At 40.4% G+C, this 19217-nt stretch overlaps 1 protein-coding gene across 2 annotated transcripts; it reads left to right on the top strand.

Moving 5' to 3' along the window:
- The first annotated feature begins 698 nt into the window (after positions 1-698).
- On the top strand, positions 699-18911 carry LOC117736087 (ceramide transfer protein-like). 2 transcript variants are annotated; one of them, XM_034541136.1, is made up of 18 exons: positions 723-1416; positions 1641-1775; positions 4181-4297; positions 8622-8729; positions 8985-9123; positions 10242-10325; positions 10474-10631; positions 12874-12966; positions 13169-13255; positions 13459-13551; positions 13800-13877; positions 14544-14639; positions 14981-15113; positions 15208-15278; positions 15375-15503; positions 15738-15867; positions 16965-17102; positions 17267-18911. In XM_034541136.1, exons 1-17 carry the CDS (start codon positions 1327-1329, stop codon positions 17090-17092), a joined length of 1869 nt encoding a protein of 622 aa, XP_034397027.1. In that variant the 5' UTR covers positions 723-1326; the 3' UTR covers positions 17093-17102; positions 17267-18911. The 2 variants fall into 2 exon arrangements, with proteins under 2 accessions (XP_034397025.1, XP_034397027.1); XM_034541134.1 differs by lacking the exon at positions 13800-13877 and having other exon boundaries at positions 699-1416.
- The last annotated feature ends 306 nt before the right edge of the window (positions 18912-19217 follow it).

Genomic DNA, 19217 nt, shown 5'->3' with positions numbered 1-19217 from the left:
TACGTTAACATAAAATGGTTCCACGTGTTCTTCGATGTGTTCTAGTCCCAGAAACCCACATTGAACCAACATAAAAAACAAAGCTACTGTCCAGCTGGAGAGTAGCCTCCGTTTGGAGGGAAATAGTCACATATTGTTATCACAAGGTACAATGTATTACAAATGTTGTTTGAAAAAGATAATAACACAGGTTCCATCATTTCAAGCTGAAGATAATGATGGTGGGTTGTTGTGGGTTTTCCCGTGGACCAGATAAAGTTTCTTTTTAGACTTTGGCTGAAATTCATTCTAGTTTTTCCCACTGTGGCGAATTCAGCCAAAGCATATTTAAATTATTGTTGGAGTAACCTAGAGTATACCGCAGCCAAAATCAGTATACAAAACTAAATCTCAAAAGTTTCTTGCTGATCTATTCACTTACAAATGAAAAGAAAATATATAGCAAATTCCAAGTTCGCAAAAATAAAACGTGTATTTCCGTTTTTTTAAGTTCCACGTTTTATGTCATAATGTATTCACGAAGGAATATACAGTCTATTGGAGGAATCCATTGTCAATGATGTCAACTAATACTTCCCCCACTGTCTAATTGATTTTGGTACGGTTTATGTTGCACTGCAATCCTAATGACAAAAATCATGCTTTTAATTCGAAAGTGAATGTGTGCAGCTTCCGGTGTCACCCTCTAACTTGACCCCACTCTGAAGGTACACAGTAAAGCGTGGCTGCAGCTCCTCCCCCAACCAGCTAGTCAGTCCTCCGCTATCGCTAACTAAACTGCGGAACTACAGATGCGACACAGACCGTTGCTCGTCAATTGTAGCTTGAAGTCGAGGCACTGCGTTCACTAGTAGGTCTTCCTTATCGATCACTCTTTTGAGGAGCTTATCGACTGCAGCCAAGGAAGCTAACGAGAACAGCCACAGCGTGCTACTTCAGTTAACGTAAGCTAAGCTAGTCGCGTCGTTTTGACAGCTAACGCTAACTAGCTAGTCACATTTGTATTCTTAGTAAGTTCAAAACAAATCCCGCAAAACGGAGAAGTTGAGGCACAGCTGTCACCTCCAAAGCAGCTCCAAAACAAGCCTGCGAGGGTCAAGTGCGTCCACCGGCCGAAGATAAATTACGCCGTTCATGTGATCTTTGATGCACTCCGTTAATGCCTAGATAACGGTATTTAACCGCCGTTAAGCTTACTATAAAGAAGCTGTCCGCAGGTTTGGCTGCGACGCGTTTCAACTTAAAAACTAACCCGTAGCTCACGTAAACGTCCAGGGACGTGGTTCTGTCATTACGATCAGGTGCACGTTTTCTTTTGGGATTTAAATGTCCGAGAAGAGTTCATCGTCCGTTTCGGATGAGGATGCGGACCCGGAATCTGGGCAGCATGTGGAGCTCGGCGGCGTGTTGAGCAAGGTAACGTAAGATAAACCAATTTGAATGTTGAATGCAACAAATAACTTCTAGTTAGTCCAGTTATCTTAATCACACACAGCCAGTAATAGCATAGAAAGCATAGTGAACGTTACTAATGAGCTGCAAACAGTTGGATTAATCCCTGCGCTCACATCCTCCACATCTATTGATTGCATAGTTCCGCTTGCTGTTTGTCTTGTAACTTAACTCCTGCGTGTTTACAGTGGACAAATTACATCCACGGATGGCAGGACCGATGGGTCGTGTTGAAAAACAACACTTTGAGCTACTACAAGTCGGAGGATGAACGGGAATACGGCTGCAGGGGGTCCCTGTGCCTCAGCAAGGCTGTTATCACAGTAAGTGTATGCCATGGGATATAATGCTGCTGTCTTTTGCACAGATAGAAAGCAGGATGAGTTTAGCACCTGTCCAACAATTCAGGGAATACGACCTCACAAGATGGGCGGCCGTGAAAGGCCTCATTTTCTGCAACAGTGCTCTTGGAGTCAGGTTGCCTCTCTTGAATGTCTCAATGTTTTGATCTCGACTGTCCCTGTCATTAGCATGGAGTTGAACTTTAATTCCTTCGATTCATGTTACTCAAAGATAGAAAGGTAAACATTAACTAGTAATTAGGCTGCTATTAAGATCACATTGGTAGGGACCTGTATTTTAGCAGACCAGGGCATTATTTCTCCAGCAGTTATTTGAGATGTCATTTATAGATAGATAGATTAGTATCCTGCAAGGGGAAATTGTTTAAATAAATCATGCCATCCACGATGGCAGTTATAATATCAGGCATACAGATAAATACAATACAATAAAAATTGGTGTTACCGATCGTTCAAATGTAAGCTTTGACCACGTACTGTAGGTATCAGACCTGTATGGTCCTGGTGCGAGCATCCTGTTGGTGAGATAAGTAGATCCCACACCCTGGTTAAATATTCACTGGTCTCTCTGAGCATACCGCCACCAAGTACAGAGGCCAAACAAATGGGTTTACTGTGATTTGTGAAATAGGATTATAAGACTCAAAACAGGATTAAAACCACAACATGAAATGTTAGTTAGTTTCCTCTACTCACTTGAGTGAGCTTTATGACAATTATTATGTTTGTGCAGACCTGAATGGAACTCCACAAGACATTCATAGTGATTTGTAATTGTGTTTATTGAAGGCTAACTAAGAGTGTACACAATTTATTTACACATGATCACTTCTAATTAGGGTAGTATGACCCACACAGTTACTCACCTCTTACTGCCTTTCCCTTCCTAAATAAAGCCTGTGCAGTCTATGGAGACTGGTATGAGCACTCAGGAATGCAGAAACGAGCCTCCGCTTCTCTTGCCTAATATCAGTCTGTTACACACTGTGTAGCTGCAGACACGCCAGACTGTCCCAATACAGAATCAAAATGTGCAGGAAATATTACCATCTGAAAATGCCTAAACATAAAACTCACATCAGTTCAACTTCTTACCAATACATTGGTGTTTTCCTGTCAGTTACATGTTGTTGTACAGAGTAAACACATATAACTAATTATATTCATTGTATTTATTTACAAGCATTTTTTCACACACACACCAGTTTAAAGGCCGCTCATAGAAGAAAAAGCTTGGATGTCTCTTGGGAGGAGGTTATCATTGTTTGACTGATAATCTCCTCTTTCCTAACACCGAAGATGCCACAGTCCTATACAGGGGAAAGGCCAGTGCAGCAGAGATATTCAGCAGTGCTTATGCAACTGGAAGGATATTGTTCAAGGCAGAGGTATAAACAGGGTTGTAAAGCAGAGGTTTATGGGCTGTGTCTGATACAGCACAGTGAGATAGATTGGATTTTTCTAACCAGTAATGGAATTCTGGCTGAATGCACTTGAGCTTGCCATTGCATGACCCTCCTTCTAGTGAAATGTAGAAACTGGAGCGTATTTCATGTTACACCTGTCTCTAAGGGAAAACTTTTGCCCTGACGTTGTCTGTGACTTGGTGTTAAAGTGTAAAGACAATGTTGCATAAAGTTATGCAGGCCGTGTTCAGAGTGCATGTTGCTGCTGTTTGATTAAACCAGCACATGAGCGTCATTCAGCAAATCTAATTAAACTTGGACAACATGAGGTTATGTCAGCTGACAGAGCGGCTGTATTCTTGGTTCGATGAAGGAGAAATACTGGAAGGAGATTCAAGTCGACTGTGTCTTATTTCTTACGATTAGAGCAGATATCTCCTCGGCTGAGTGCAATGGTCAAATTCCAATCTCGGGGGAAACCGGAATTCTTTGGTGCACGTGTTTGGGTGCATAAGGCGGTCGGTCGGTGGTTGAGGCGGGTGGGGTGCAGTGTAGGATGGGGGAGTGAAAAAGTTGAAACATTTGGTCTACTAGTAGCAGGAAAAGTCATGATGACCCAGGTTCAGGCAAAGGCATGCTGAAATAATATCTGTTTTTGCACAATTCTGCTGCGGTCATTTAGGGTTGCGCCTGCAGACATAAGACATCAGTTCCTAATTAAAATTCTCATTTATTGTGTGGCAGAGGCTTTTCTGTGTCATCACTAGTCACCCAGCGTCATAAACAGACTGTACTAGTATTATAGTTGGATTATTGTTCTAATTCCTCTGTCATTTTATTGAACTAGGGGGAAAAAGTTTCATTCCTATTTTGGTATTGAAATATAGTTATTTGGTTTTGGTGACATGACCCACGCTCTGCCTAATAACCGTTCATGAGCCCTCTCCTCTCTCTTTACAGCCTCATGAGTTTGACGAGTGTCGTTTTGACATCAGTGTGAATGACAGTGTTTGGTACCTCAGAGCTGAAGATCCTGAGCACAGACTCCAGTGGATCGAGTCAATAGAGCTGCACAAGGTGAGTGGAACGGGTTTCTCTTTCTTCATTGATGTTCTGGATCTTTCTCACTGGCTTCCTTTTACACCTTGGTTTGTTTGTCATTTAGACTGTCTTGTGATAAAGTGATTTATGGGAATGTTGCCTACCTGCAAACAAGTCAGCATTATTATTATTATTATTATTATTATTATTGATATAATAATTAATACCACAGATACTCAGTTTGCCTGAATCCAGTCCCTGTTGTTAAGGATTAAAAAAACATTTTGGTATTTGTCAAGAATCAGAAGAAATTTCTCATTTCATCTTGTGTCAGTTCCTTAGGCAGTAATTATTACTGAATAATGTTTTGGCTTAGCAAATCATCTGCTGAAAACATTGTTATTCAAATTTTTCAAGTATTTAGATTCAATTTTATGTCAGTTTTGTTTTTCAGAACAGACCGTTTTGTTCAGTGAGCTGGGTGTGGCAGGGCATGGATTCGGATGGACACACACACACACACACACACACACACACACACACACACACACACACACACACACACACACACTGTGAATGTGAAGAATCTGTGTAGTGAGGTGGAGTGGTGGGGGTATTCCCTGTTATCAAATACCAGGCAGCTGCTCGCTCTGCAATGACATCAAGTTAACATAAACTTAAGGAAGGTGTGTAAAGCTCACTTGATAAGCGCGTTGTGAAATTCATCAATTCACATTATGCTGCGTTAGAGTCCCTGTTATACCGTAATGTTGTGAACATGGAATAGCTAGAATACATGGTGCTATCTTATCCTGGTCTACGGCTTTAAGCAAAATGCAACAATGTATGTAATTGTATCATAATATAATATATTCCTGTGTATAGTATTTGGAGATGTATGAGGGGGGGGTGGGCATCACCAATAGTGGGAGGGGGGTAATTAACACTATGTGGGTGTGCATATATATATATATATATATATATATATATATATATATATATATATATATATATATATATATATATATATATATGTATCTATTTTAATTGTTTAATGTATGTGTAGTGTGCACTAGACATACATTTCATATGCATATCTAGAAAATCAATTAAAATAGATCACAGCAAATTCACATAATGCTGTGATCTTTCAAAACTAGCTGGTACTAGTTTAGTTTGTAAGTTTGCTCTAAAAAATAAAGTAGTTATTCGTTGTTTTCATGGTGTTGCTTAAACGGTGTACTCCTCTACAGACAGTAGATCAACTTAGGTAATATCAATCAGTATGTTTGTACTGTGACCTTTGTTGAAGTCCAGTTCTTTTGTGTGTGTTATCTGTATTATCTGGTGTGTGTGTGTGTGTGAGAGAGAGAGAGAGAGAGTGAGTAAGAGATCAATGTATATTACCAGTGCATTTGCCACATACAAACACTAGTTGAGAAACCACCGTAAATCTACCACCCTTAAATAAAGAATCAGTATCCTGTGAATTATCCACTAAAAGGGTGCTGTGGCTGATATTGTTGGTGCTACTGGGTGTTGGCAATTGAGTGTGACCGCCGGTCTCCAGTCCATTAGCGACGGTGTGAGAGTATTTCAGGGTTATGTCTGGATTGTGACCTACAGTAACCTCAGGAAGCTTAATGCAGCCCTACCTGCAGCATGCTTATAGGTGAATATGTCTGCACTGCTCCCAACTGGACAAAGGAGAAGTTGCATTCAGTGTTCACCATTGGAATAATCTTCTGGTTTTAGTCTCTTAGACGACTATGTCAGGTCTATAACACGGTGGTGGAAAACGTTGTGCTTGTGATGAATAATGCATTTGTTTTTATCGCCTAAAATCTAGAGGCACATATAAAACTCGCGATCATACTGAGAAGACTGTTCCATTCTGTCAGATTCAGAAGGGTGAAATGGGGGAAACCCGGTATTTATTTGTACTTGTTCCACCACGTTAAGCTGGTTGTTGGCACAGTCTGGAGAGTATTGACCTCGATCAGACTTCACCACGATGTATCAATAAATCAGAAAAGATGAAAGGAGAGAGGATGGAAATTATGCAGACGTTCCAGACAGATCTTCTTCCCTGCCTCCCACTCTCTCCTTCTCTCATGATGTACAAGAGGCTGCTTCACTCACCCACCCATTTGGTACTTTGGTGGTTTATCACACAACCAGCTCTGGATAGCCCTCGTCTCTCTCTCTAATACATATATGCATGCAGCCTTTATTTTAATCCCTCTCTTGTGTCTCTTACATGCAAACACACACAGCCATATTTGTTGGCTCAGTGATGGATGCTGGACATAAAGATGGACACGATGAAAAGGTTTCACCTATCGGGGGGGGAGGTGGTCTGTTATGTTTACGCAGCAAGAGTGGAGAGCATGTCCGTGTGCGTCTTTGAGGTCCTTGTTTGTTCCTGTGGAAGACCGGCTTCGCTCTGCAGACTCAGCCTTTTGGCTCGGTCTGTCTCTTCTGCTTCACGGAGCAGCGGCCGTCTGCTACTCCTCTGATTGCTACGGAGAAAAACATTTTTATTTACTCTCCCGCTCTTACAGCTGCTTTCTTTTACTTGATTAGCTAAGCTGAGCCTGTACGGCTTATCCTCCCTCTTCCCTTTTGTTCCTCAGTGAGGTGTGACCAGAGAAACCGGAATACTGGATTGAAGCCTCTGAATTGTCATAACAGTGGGAGTGTTGAGGGAGCGTCTGAGCCATGTTGGGGCCACCAAGCCGTCGCCACTGCAGCAGTGTCCTGCTCTGCTTTGGGTGTTGGAATGGTCGAATGGTGGGCTTATAGCATGTTGGCATGGCTTGCTTACTGTCACTCATCACTGACGTTTTTAGTTAGTATGCCAGTGTTGTGATATAAATGCTTTTCTACATACAATGGCATTCATTTACATTTTTTATTTGCATGCGGGCAATTTTATACATTAGAAGAACTGATGGGCTAGCTTATTAAATGTACTAAATTGCATGTCAGTCATTGAAAAAAAATCAGTCACTACTTTTATTTTTTAGAAAAGTAGCTAATGCTGCATGGCTATGTGCTGGGTTACCAGCTTTTTAATGTCAAGTAATTTATCAGACAGCAGTAAATTCAGATGTGAAGAAGTACTCAGTGGTTGCTAAGGTCACTTATTGAGTTACTGTACACTCATCTCATTACTGTCAAAAACTGTCATTCTCACAATAAAATTCAGGCTGTGTTTGTTTAAGGAATTGAGATGTAATGGCAAGACACATAGATTACAGTAATACTAAGGATGATATATTTTGGTGTGTGTGTGTGTGTGTGTGTGTGTGTGTGTGTGTGTGTGTGTGTGTGTGTGTGTGTGTGTGTGTGTGTGTGTGTGTGTGTGTGTGTGTGTGTGTGTGTGTGTGTGTGTGTGTGTGTGTGTGTGTGTGTGTGTGTGTGTGTGTGTGTGTGTGTGTGTGTGTGTGTGTGTGTGTGTGTGTGTGTGTGTGTGTGTGTGTGTGTGTGTGTGTGTGTGTGTGTGTGTTCAAAAAAATACCTCTGCATGCCTATTATTATGAATAGCGCACAGTCCTTTTAATTAATTTAATAATCAAGAGGAAAGTACACACAAAGGCCATGACTAAACCTCAGCAAATGTAAATGTAGGTTCATAAAGAGAAAAAAAATACCACAAGCATGTTAAAATCCTGACTCGTACATAAAATAATTTCGTCTGGTTGCACTCATTAGTCCTCAATACAGTTTCTACCGGTTGAGTGCATTTAAGTATGGGACTAATATTAGGTCATGAATTTGCTGTCTCGCTCTAATTTAGTGGATAATAGTTAACAGCTGCATGTGGGATAAACAATAATATTCTTCTTTGGTTGGTTTAGCTGTGCACTATGTATAATACAATTCTGACACTTTAAGTTTGCAGTCCTGGGATTGCCCAGTAATAAATTAGCTTATTAATGGAACAAATACAGTCACTGCCACTCCCTCCCTAATGCCAGGTCATATGAGACGGTGCACTTGTTTCACTGGTCCTCAACTCATGTCTACTGGCTGGGTTGATGAATGTGTCTATTTGTCAGGTTTAGTCCCTTTGGCAGACTGTTTGTTTATCTGTGTAGGTTTAGGCCTGCTTTGGTCGGCCTCGGCATCACTCAGTGCTTCTGACTGCTAGAATTGATCTCCCCCTTTCTCTGTCTTGTTATTTTATTAGAAGCAGACGCTTTTTATTAATTTGCCGATTGTTTAATGTGTTTTGTGCAAATACCGATCTTCTGTTCCCTGTTTTCCTTCTTCTTTCTTATCATCCATATCATACTCTCCTTCCTTCATTCTCTCCTCTTTTTTTTTTTTCTAAATCCCTCCCTCTGGATTTCAGGCTGAGTCTGGTTATGGTTCAGAAACTAGTCTCAGACGTCATGGTTCCATGTTGTCTCTCACCTCAGCAGCCAGTGCCTTGTCTGCCACGTCCACATCCTCCTTCAAGGTAAATACACAAGACTGAAGATGTTTGGCACGGTCAGATTATGTCAACTTCTCAATTCTTTGCTGAAGTATTTCCATCAATACACATTTAAACTCTAGCTCTATTTACAAAAAACCCTTCTCAAAATACATAAAGCCAAGCCACTAGATCTGTTGTTATTTCTTTTCTCAGTTATCAAATGTTTTTTTCATGATGATCTTGCCTTGTGGTTAAAACAAGAGAACTACGCCTCTTTACTTCTCTTTCTCTGCTCAGAAGGGCCACAGGTTGCGTGAGAAACTATCAGAAATGGAAACCTTCCGGGACATTCTGTGCAGACAAGTGGACACCCTCCAGAAATACTTTGACTCCTGTGCTGACGTTGTCTCCAAAGATGAATTTCAGAGGGACAGAGGTAAATACACTATTTAGTTGGCATAAATGCATTTTTCCTAATTTGTAAACATGTAGTGAATGATTGTAAAAGAAAATGAGTCTTCTTATGCATTTTAGACCCCACAGTCTGTAGATAGTTAATAATAATGGTGGGTGGCATTTGTCCTCTCCCTTTTATTTTATATTGATATAGTTCCACACCAATGGACAGTTTACTGACAGGATAACCACAATATAAACCAAGGATAAAATATATGATGTGGAAAAACGTATAAAGCCCAGTTGACCATAAACATTTCTGCAGGAAATTGCACCATTCTTTAACACCATTTTAGGTATCTGATATTAGTTTGCATGATTGGTCAATGGCACAAGAATACAAAAACATTCTGGGACATTTCAAACTGAAATTCACAGTTGTGAAAAACGCAAACGGACCATGTGGGGCGGGACTGATGCAAACAGGCACTTTTCTCTATCATCATATTCGATTGTTTTGAAATAGTCCAGTGGCCGTAAAATGTTTACACATATAGCGAATCAGAATTTGTTTTTATCAAGATTATTTTACTAGAATCGAGATTATTTGAACAAAGTAGCTGGCTGGACTGGAATGTGTAGTCAGCTGTTTGGCCGGCAGCCAGTGTTTATGGAGCCTGTATTGTTCAGTTTTACCTCAAGAAAATCTCACATTTTAGTAGTAAAAGGAATTAGTCTTGATGGTTACTGGGCAAGGAAATATATTCTAGATGGAGCTGTACTTGGCTCATGCTGTATGCAAGTTGAAGGCGAGTGGGTTGGTAAGACTCATTGAGAAAGGAAACACAAATCAATACACTTACAGGGCGCTCTGTGGGTTGTTTAATCTCTGAGGCAGAGACACTGTAACTTCAATATCACTTTCATGTTGAACTTTTTCTCTTGTGCAGGTTAAACAAACATGTAGTTTAATCGAGATAAAGCTTTTGCTAGAAATATCCGATTGCTCCTTTTAACAATTGTACAATTAAGAAAGAGCAGTAACATGTAAATATTTAATTATACTTATCACCTACACGTAAGTCTTGGTTGAGGTATTTATGCAATGTTTTTGTTTGGTTAGTTACATCTTAAGCGTTGTTACTTTCTTACCTATAGTAGAGGAGGACGAAGAAGACTTTCCTACAACTGCAAGACCCGAGGGTGAACATAATCACAACAACAATGGCAGCAAAGAGAAATGTGAGTTTACTTTCAGATCATTGCTTTATTTGAGAATATCTGTGAAATGTGTGGCCTTGAAATGACTGATTCACTTTAATGTCAAAAGCTAATCAAGTCACTAGGCAGCTGTCACACTCAGTTATTTCTTTGTTTTTGTCTGTGCCAGTGTTTCCCCCCGCCAGTCCCAAAGGTATGAATGGAATAGACTTCAAAGGTGAGGCCATCACATTCAAGGCCACCACAGCAGGCATCCTCTCTACCTTGTCCCACTGCATCGAACTGATGGTCAAACGAGAAGACAGCTGGCAGAAGAGAGTGGACAAGGTGCCGTCTACACATAGTGATTCAGATGAATGTCACTCAGTGTGTTAAATGTGACTAACGTGTAGTTTCCTGCGTAGGTGTGTCAGCAGTCACTGCTGTGGGAAAGTGAGTGTTATCTGAGGAGCTTTTGTTATCTACTGTCCAAATGTCTGACAATGATTGTAGACTGTTAGAACAACTACTGATGGTGAAGTTGATGAGAAAAGTTATGATATAAATGTACAGTAGTTGTTTTGGGAAAGCTTCAAGGTGATTTAATGGAGTTGGCTCTGATATTAATATATATTTAATCCATTAGCTGTATTTATTAATACGTAGACATATGAATGAACAGGTTAGAGTAGCCTCGATCCTTTGGATGCAGTTCAGATCTGCTAATATTAGTCTTTGTTATTTATCCTTCTTGGTTATAAAAGATTTGATATGTGTTAATTTGTAAATCTGTTTGTGTTTAAATGCTCTATCAAGGATTGTTTTTGTGGGTAAATGTTAAGCTGCTTTAATGGTTGGTACCTTTTAGCAAGATGTTTCACAATTAAGCTCCTTATTTAACTTTAAAAAAGAGTGCTTAGTCAGCTTTTAAAAACTGTGGAAACGTTTTTAGTGTCCTCAAATTACACAGTTATGTGTACACTGAAAACTGTAATTATTTTTAATTGGATATAGCGCGTTTACAGGTAGTTACTGAAAACCAGCTAAGTCAATTGTAACATTAATCGCTATAACTCAATGAACATATGCATTTCAAAATAGTCAGACTTGCTTACCAGAAGCACAAATGCACCTGTTGCCCATAATGAGCTTTTAATCCTTGTGTTATCTGATTGTTTTGTTTTTGGTTGCGGTTGAAGTTCTCATAACTTATCTCATCTCGAGAGCCCTCCGTGTCTGTAGAGGTATGCTTTCCAGAGCACCTCACACTTACATCCTGATCAGCTCAGCTGAGGTTGTCAAACCAGTTTTCTGTATGTGAAGACATGCTGCCCAACCCTAAAAGCTACAAAAGCAGGGAAGTGCTTTCAGTTAGTTGGACTGCTCGGGTGAAACTAGCTCAATCTTATCTGCGTTTGGTTAAATGTGTGAAGTTTAGCTGCCGATGTGGAGTAGGGAGAACTAGTTCATGATACACTCTCAAAGGAACAAGACGCGCCTGCTCACTCGTACTGAGAGAGGGAGAGAGAGAGAGAGAAGTAAACAATGACTGCTAGGTATTCATGGTACAGTTTGTGGAAGCCTTCGCTACAAAGGAGGACAGAGCAGCTCAAATACCAGAGATGGATTCCTCTACAGACTTGCAGCCTCTTCTTTAAAGTAGGTCTGCTGGATCACCTCCTGTTTTAAGTGTTATATGTCCACATCTTTCAGTACACTTTGTCTGGCTTCAATGTCTCTTTGAGTCTGATTTCCCTCCAATTAAAGTACCTTTGAGAGAACACCACTGTTTTCATTATACATGTAGTAATAAGTACTTTAGTTTACTTGCTATCTCTTATTGCAGTGTTATCAGCTGTGTCTGGAGTAATACATGATATTGTATTTTGATTAACTTGCTATCACAGAGAGGCCAAAGACATAGGCTGATTTGCTATGTTTCAATGCTTTTAAGTAATATATGATGAGGTAACCCAATCTCTGTTCTTCATTGCATAGCAGTAGCCTGTTGTTTCCAGTTCACTTGGGTGAAGTGTGTTTATTAATCTCTGGCAGGGAATGAGACATTAGGTAAAACCTGTTTGAGAGCACGTAGCTGAACGATGTGGAGAGTTTGCCCGATTTGTTTGTGAGCAGCAGACCTCTTTTCTTCCCCTTTTTTCACAACTATTTATCAACTGAGATCTGATGAAAGGAGCATTGCCACTGCGGCTGAGATGTTTTTTGACTAACACTGAATTCCTGTTGTCTAAATTAAAGGATCAGCTGATCTCTTGAATCCAGAACAAATGTATTAATTGTCGTTTCTATTTACATGCGTCCCGGTTGTTTATCGTTTAAGTTTAGTTGCACTAAAACAGTACTAGGGCTGCCCCCTCTTAATCAACTCATCGGTCATTTGGTCCAAGTCGACTAAGAATACATTAGTCAATTTGTCCTTTTTTTGGTGCTTTTTCATACTGAATGACTTGTAAACACAAGATTTTAAGTGTTGTTTCTGTGTGATTTTACTGATCTGTCTATTTAATTAACTTATTGATTAGTGTTTGTCGACTAAAATGTTCTCCTACACTGCTCTCTCTGTGTTCAGGAGCTAGAGAAGAGGAGGAGGGTAGAAGATGCATACAAGTCTGCTATGAATGAACTGAAGAAAAAGTCACACTACGGAGGCCCAGACTACGAGGCAAGATGACTATATATATATATATATATATATATATATATATAATGTGTAATATAAATGGATCGGAAACCGCTAGACACGCATCAGAAAGATTTCCTTGACTTTGTCCCATCTCTGTTACCATGTCCATTCTTATCTTTCTGCACATTTTTCACAGCTGTCCTGACAGGGTTCTTGTATTGCTGACATTTGTTTTTCACAGGAGGGGCCCAACAGTCTGATCAATGAGGATGAGTTCTTCGATGCGGTAGAAGCTGCACTGGACAGACAGGACAAGATAGAGGAGCAGGTCTGATGGACGATGTATAAAACAATTACACATTTAGTTTGGAAGACACATTGGAGATCTTCTTGCCCTCCTTTCCTCATCTCTCTCTTTTAAACAAAGCAAATGAACTGAAGCACAGTTACACACATTACACATGGGGCCTTTCTTTGTCGTATCTTCTTTATCTTCACTCTCCTCCCATTTTCCTTCTCTCTGTCCCTCAGTGCCAGTCAGAGAAGGTTAGGATACCACGACTAACTCCAGTTCCTCCGGGAGACGCCTACTCCACCATCGGTACACACCGATTTGCCACCAAGGTGCTCAACAAATGTCCTGTTTTTCTTTAATGTACATCGTATTTCCATTCCGCGTTGCTCTAATATATAACTAGTGGGTGCCACTGTTTGCAATGTCTCATCTTTTCTGTCTGAAGCTTAGTCCTCTTAGAGCCAGTGTGACCTGTAATATGAAATACTACCTGAGCAGGATGTGATTGCATCCTTTGCACTGCTGCAGGGCGCCTCTTTCTTTTTTGTTTCTTATTCCTTTCTCTTTCATTCTTCAGCCCCATAGCCATTCTTCTTCCCTGTCTTCTGTTGAGCTAGTCAGTGCTTCAGATGACATTCACAGATTCAGCGCTAAGGTACTGCAGGGAGATGCATGAGAATGTCTACTAACAGGTCTCTCCAGGATTTCACGAACATTTCCCAACCACAAAAGTCTTCAAAGTATTTTATAATGCTCTAAGGCCCAAAAAAAGAAAAAATTGACAACATTGATATTCCTGGAGGGACTGACAGGTTGTCTCCATCACAGAACAGTTGTCTCACCACTGATAAGAAAACCGTTAATGTAATTCTGCATGACTGGAATCTAGTGAGAGCTCTTCACTTCCATCTCTTCTTTTGACATCACTCTGGCTTCCAAAGCATACACAGGCATGAATCCAGACTGACTGTACACTAAAGCATTGTCAGGATGTTGGATAGCACTCCCAAGCAGGATCAAGTGCTGTGTATCTATTTGCTTACAGTTCAGTGGTTACTGTATTTGTTTAAAGAATTCCTAAGACTCTGAAAGGGACATAGTTGTACTGTTTGCCCCCTACAATGTTATCAAAACCTCAAATATGATACCTGCACTGGGGCTAGGAGTGCACATTAACATTAAACTGGAGTGAAACAGCCCTAATACAATGCAATGCATTCTCCTCCCCAAACTGTGTCCTGTTTGAAAGCATGTCCCCAAATACACAGGTACAGACCAGTAAAACACATATCCATTTAATCATTACCTGTTCATCTTATAGGTGGAGGAGATGGTGCAGAATCATATGACCTACTCTCTTCAGGATGTAGGCGGAGATGCCAACTGGCAGCTTGTAATAGAAGAAGGAGAGATGAAGGTGAGTACGCAGGAGAGAAAGCTTGTTATCATTTCCCTAGATTCCTAGCTGAATATTGAAATCACATTCACTTCTTAAAAGGTACTGTAGTTGTAGTAGAAGCACTGATAAGAATTGATCAGCTTGCGGAGGTGGAAGAGCTACACAAATACTTAAATTAATTCATGCCACAATGTACAAAATAATCCATTAAAACCGTAAAATAAGTTATCAATACTTATCAGTCGGTAGAATCAAGAGCATCCTTCAAGATATGCTTCATAGTGAGGTGGCGAATATGTTTATAGCGATAATATGACTTTCCATTTGTTCTGTCTCACGCTCTGAACTTTGTGAACCAGGTTTACAGGAGAGAAGTAGAGGAGAACGGTATTGTGCTGGATCCCCTCAAAGCTACACATTCTGTGAAGGGGGTGACCGGACACGAGGTCTGCCACTTCTTCTGGGACACGGCTGTCCGAATGGACTGGGAAAGTAAGTTCACTATTTCAGAAGTGACCATCATATCAATAATGTTTGACTTTCTATGTTTTGATGTCCTGACCTGACTGAACTCTCCTTTCTTCAGCCACCATTGAAAATTTCAACGTTGTGGAAACGGTCTCTGATAATGCTGTCATTGTTTACCAGACGCACAAGGTGAACTCACTTCTAAGTGGTTGCAGAAGCACATCTGATCAGTAACACTCTGCAGTCCATTTGATTGCCAGCTGAATGCATCTGGTTGTGTTTCAGAGAGTGTGGCCTGCCTCTCAGAGAGATGTGCTCTATCTGTCGGCCATCAGGAAGATCTTGGCAACAAATGAAAATGATCCCGACACATGGCTGGTCTGCAACTTCTCTGTGGACCACGACAATGCCCTTGTAAGAATACTACATTACACCTGTCACTCTCATGTGTGGTGCATCATGCATCACATGTTAGATACAAAATATGTTTGATTAATTTCAGCATATAATGTAAAATATAGTGTCACACAAGACATTGTTATAGGGCCTAAATGATTTGTTTTAGACTCCTTAATCCCAGTCAAATTAGCTGATGTGATTTGTGGCAGCTTGGAGATTGTTTTCATTTGCATCTTATTTTACTTCCAGCCCACAAACCGGTGCGTTCGTGCCAAAATCAATGTTGCTATGATCTGCCAAACCTTGGTCAGCCCACCAGAGGGTGATAAAGAGATCAGCAGAGACAACATTCTTTGTAAGATCACCTACGTGGCCAATGGTAAGTACCTCTCCAGCCTCTTAGGGCTTTGTCTGTGTATCTGCCAAAGGCAAGATCAGCAGCCAACACAGCATCGCCTTTCCATTGTTATCACTCTAACCTCAAGTGCCTCAACATTAACATCCGACCTACTGTAAATGCCAGAAGGAAGTGTTGAGCTGTCACCTAATCAGTTTGGGTCAAGCTGTTAGTTATTGTCTACAGATAGTCTATAATAATAGAAGTAAAATCCACAGAATTATCTAAACTTCAGAGGAGTAATTAGAGAAAGCATTAATGATATCACTTAACTCAAGATCTGATATTCATGCTAATGCATTGGCAAAATCGCCTAAGACCAGCAGTAGAAAAGTCCTCAAGAGCTCAACTGTCATGGCAGTCTAAATAAATACGGCTTGAATGTTTACTTGAGTCGTCACCGTTTGCACAATTTGCTCGGTGTTTGGTTTCACTTACTGAGATGTGAGCGGCTGTTTTCACCATCAAGAAATATGTATAAGGAACCATTGTAGAAATCTCTTATTGCTGCTTGAATTTTTGTTTCGCGAATGACGTGGACTATGATACTGCTGACTTGATATTGTTTGAAGTACATCGTTTTTCTCAAATAATCCGGAACTACCTCGTATCGGCCCACATTTATGCTCATTGGTCTTTTGTACAGCTGGTAGTTGGCACAAGAGTTAAACTGTGTGCTTATGTCTTTAAAATGTCCATCTGGACCTGCACTTCCCCTGACTTCCTGTACGTTTATTGTGACATAAAGCAGCACTGCAATAGGAATCCTCTGCCAGTTCACTTAGACGCTGGGAAGGTCATGGGTAGTAATATAATACCACTAGAGGGCGCCTCTGTTAGACCTCTGTTTATGTACTGCATATGTATGTTGTTAGGGAGAGGTGTGCCTTCAGGGGAAATCTCCTTAGGTTTATGCAGCAACAGTTTAATAAAGGACAGTGCTTTGGGTTAAAATAAAAGGCCCTGAAGGCAACCTTCACCCGCATACACACTCTGAGGTTATGGCTACTTGTGACTAATAGTTTTGTCATAAGTTAGAACGTAGACAGGTTCCTGATCATTTCCCTCTGTGGCTCCAGTAAACCCAGGAGGATGGGCTCCAGCCTCAGTCCTCAGGGCCGTGGCCAAGAGAGAGTATCCAAAGTTCCTCAAACGCTTCACCTCGTATGTCCAGGAGAAAACAGTTGGAAAGCCCATCCTCTTCTGAACACAAAGAGGTAACCAGTAACCCAAACACATCTTCTTTTATAACTAGAAGAGCAAATGAACTGATCGGTAGAAAAGTATTACACTGTTAATGGATATCTCTTGAGTGGCTCTTAATCCAAAAAGAAAAACATTCTTTCAGTTTTGAGACGTTTCATCTCTCTTTTTGTTTCAGGCTTGCGAGACTACATTGTTCATCGTTGAATCGGCTCTCAATGACGACGTGACTCATTCACCTGTCAATTAGAACGTCTTGTCCAACTACTACATTCAGGGCACTATATCATTCAGGACGTCCCACAGGACACCTGCTTGTAGAAGAGACTGGTTTTACAGCTTTAATCCATTAGTGGTTGACGTCCCAGCCACATTAACACGGCTGAACACCATATATTGGTCATTGGTACATTTGTATGTAAATTTAAGAGTTTCCTAAGTGTTTTTTGAATTGTTACCAATTATTTGCTTTTTTTGTAAATTGTTTTCTATATTTCTTATGATTACATACTTTTTGACTTTTTTGGGTTCGCTTTAATCACTCGTATTACAGCTACTTGTTTTGCTGCTGCTAAAGTTACTACTATGAGAGAAGAAAGTATATATTTGACAGGAAAAGCATTGATCAAGTGTGGTACATGAACTCATTTTTTTGCCTTCTCCAGTCTGTAGTGATGACTCTCTTTGCAGTTTGATGGGGGTCCAGAGCCTAAAGCTTTGAAATCTTTATATTTCTAGATTGTTATAACGTAGCCTTCGAGGAGCACCAGAGACACAATGTATTGTACAGAGAAAACCGAATATGTTTTCAGTGAGTTTACCAATGGGAGAAATGTGAATTGACTGTTAAATGCTTGAATTTGGTGGCAGTAATGGGCTAAGGAAACCTGGGGTAGGATCTAAAGAGCATTTGCTAAGTCTAAAGTCATGTTGGACAATATTTTAGACACGGTTGATAGTGATAATCAAAAATTGTATGTCAATAATGGAGTTGACTATCTATAGATGCTAAATTGCGGCCTATTTGAAGTGGTTATCTGCATGTAATCTCTGCGTAACGTGGTTTCTGACAGATGATTGCAGATGGCCAGCCATAGTGTCGGATGTACAGATTCCTCTTTTTCACTGGGAGACGAGTGGATACATTTTGTACCCCATAGGTAGTTTTTCACCACTTTGAGGCAACTGAAAAAATTCAGTCTGTGCATTCATGAGTGTCAGGTTTGTAAATTAGTCACGCTGCTATTGTAAGGATAAGGTAACATGTTGAGTAGGATATTATCTATACCCAAGACTTTTAGTCATATTCTAACATTACATTTCACATGCCACACTACAGTGCAGTGGCCTCCTGCCCTTTGACTGAGAAACTACCCCAAGAAAGCCTTAGACACCAGGACGTTTATTAAGATTCCTGGATATCTTTACTGTAGAGCCACCAGATGTGCATTGAAATGAAGTGGGGAAGAGGGAAGGGTCAGCATTTCACATCATCTTACCTCAAGATGTACATTTACATCAATGTTTGATGCCATCATAGGTTGGGAGTTTTGCAATCAGTATATCTGCATGGTTGAAAATCCACCATCAGATTTTTGGTCCAAGGGGTCAGAAGTTAGAAAGGATCTGGATAATTGTTTTTTCTGATGATTACAAGAGCAAAGATCTATGAGCAAAGTCAGCTTAAGAATGCCTCTAGTGTTTTTAATTTTGATATTTTGTCAGTAATCTCCACACTTTGTATATTTCTAAGTTGTACATCAGAAGTGTTATTATTTGCACTAAATGACAATGTTCTGTAAATTAAAATTGTTATACAACAAGTACTGATTTAGTGGCACTGCCATATGCATGTATGTATCATCCATCAACTTTAACCACTTATCCAGTTCAGGGGTCGTGGGGGTCAGGGTTCACCATGGACGGGCTGATACGCAGAGACGGACAACCAGTCACGCTCGCTTTCACACCGACGGGCAATTTAGAGTAATCAATGAACCTAAGCTGCATGTCTTTGGACTGTGGCAGGAAGCCGGAGAACCCATATATACTGTATATGTATATCTGTATGTGTACACACACACTGGTATAGATATGAAGCTCTTTCATTTTGGGATTAGAGGAGCCTT

This window comes from Cyclopterus lumpus, chromosome 9 (assembly GCF_009769545.1).
Source record: "Cyclopterus lumpus isolate fCycLum1 chromosome 9, fCycLum1.pri, whole genome shotgun sequence".
Taxonomy (NCBI): Eukaryota; Metazoa; Chordata; class Actinopteri; order Perciformes; family Cyclopteridae; genus Cyclopterus; species Cyclopterus lumpus.
This window is presented reverse-complemented; position numbering and strand designations above follow the sequence as displayed.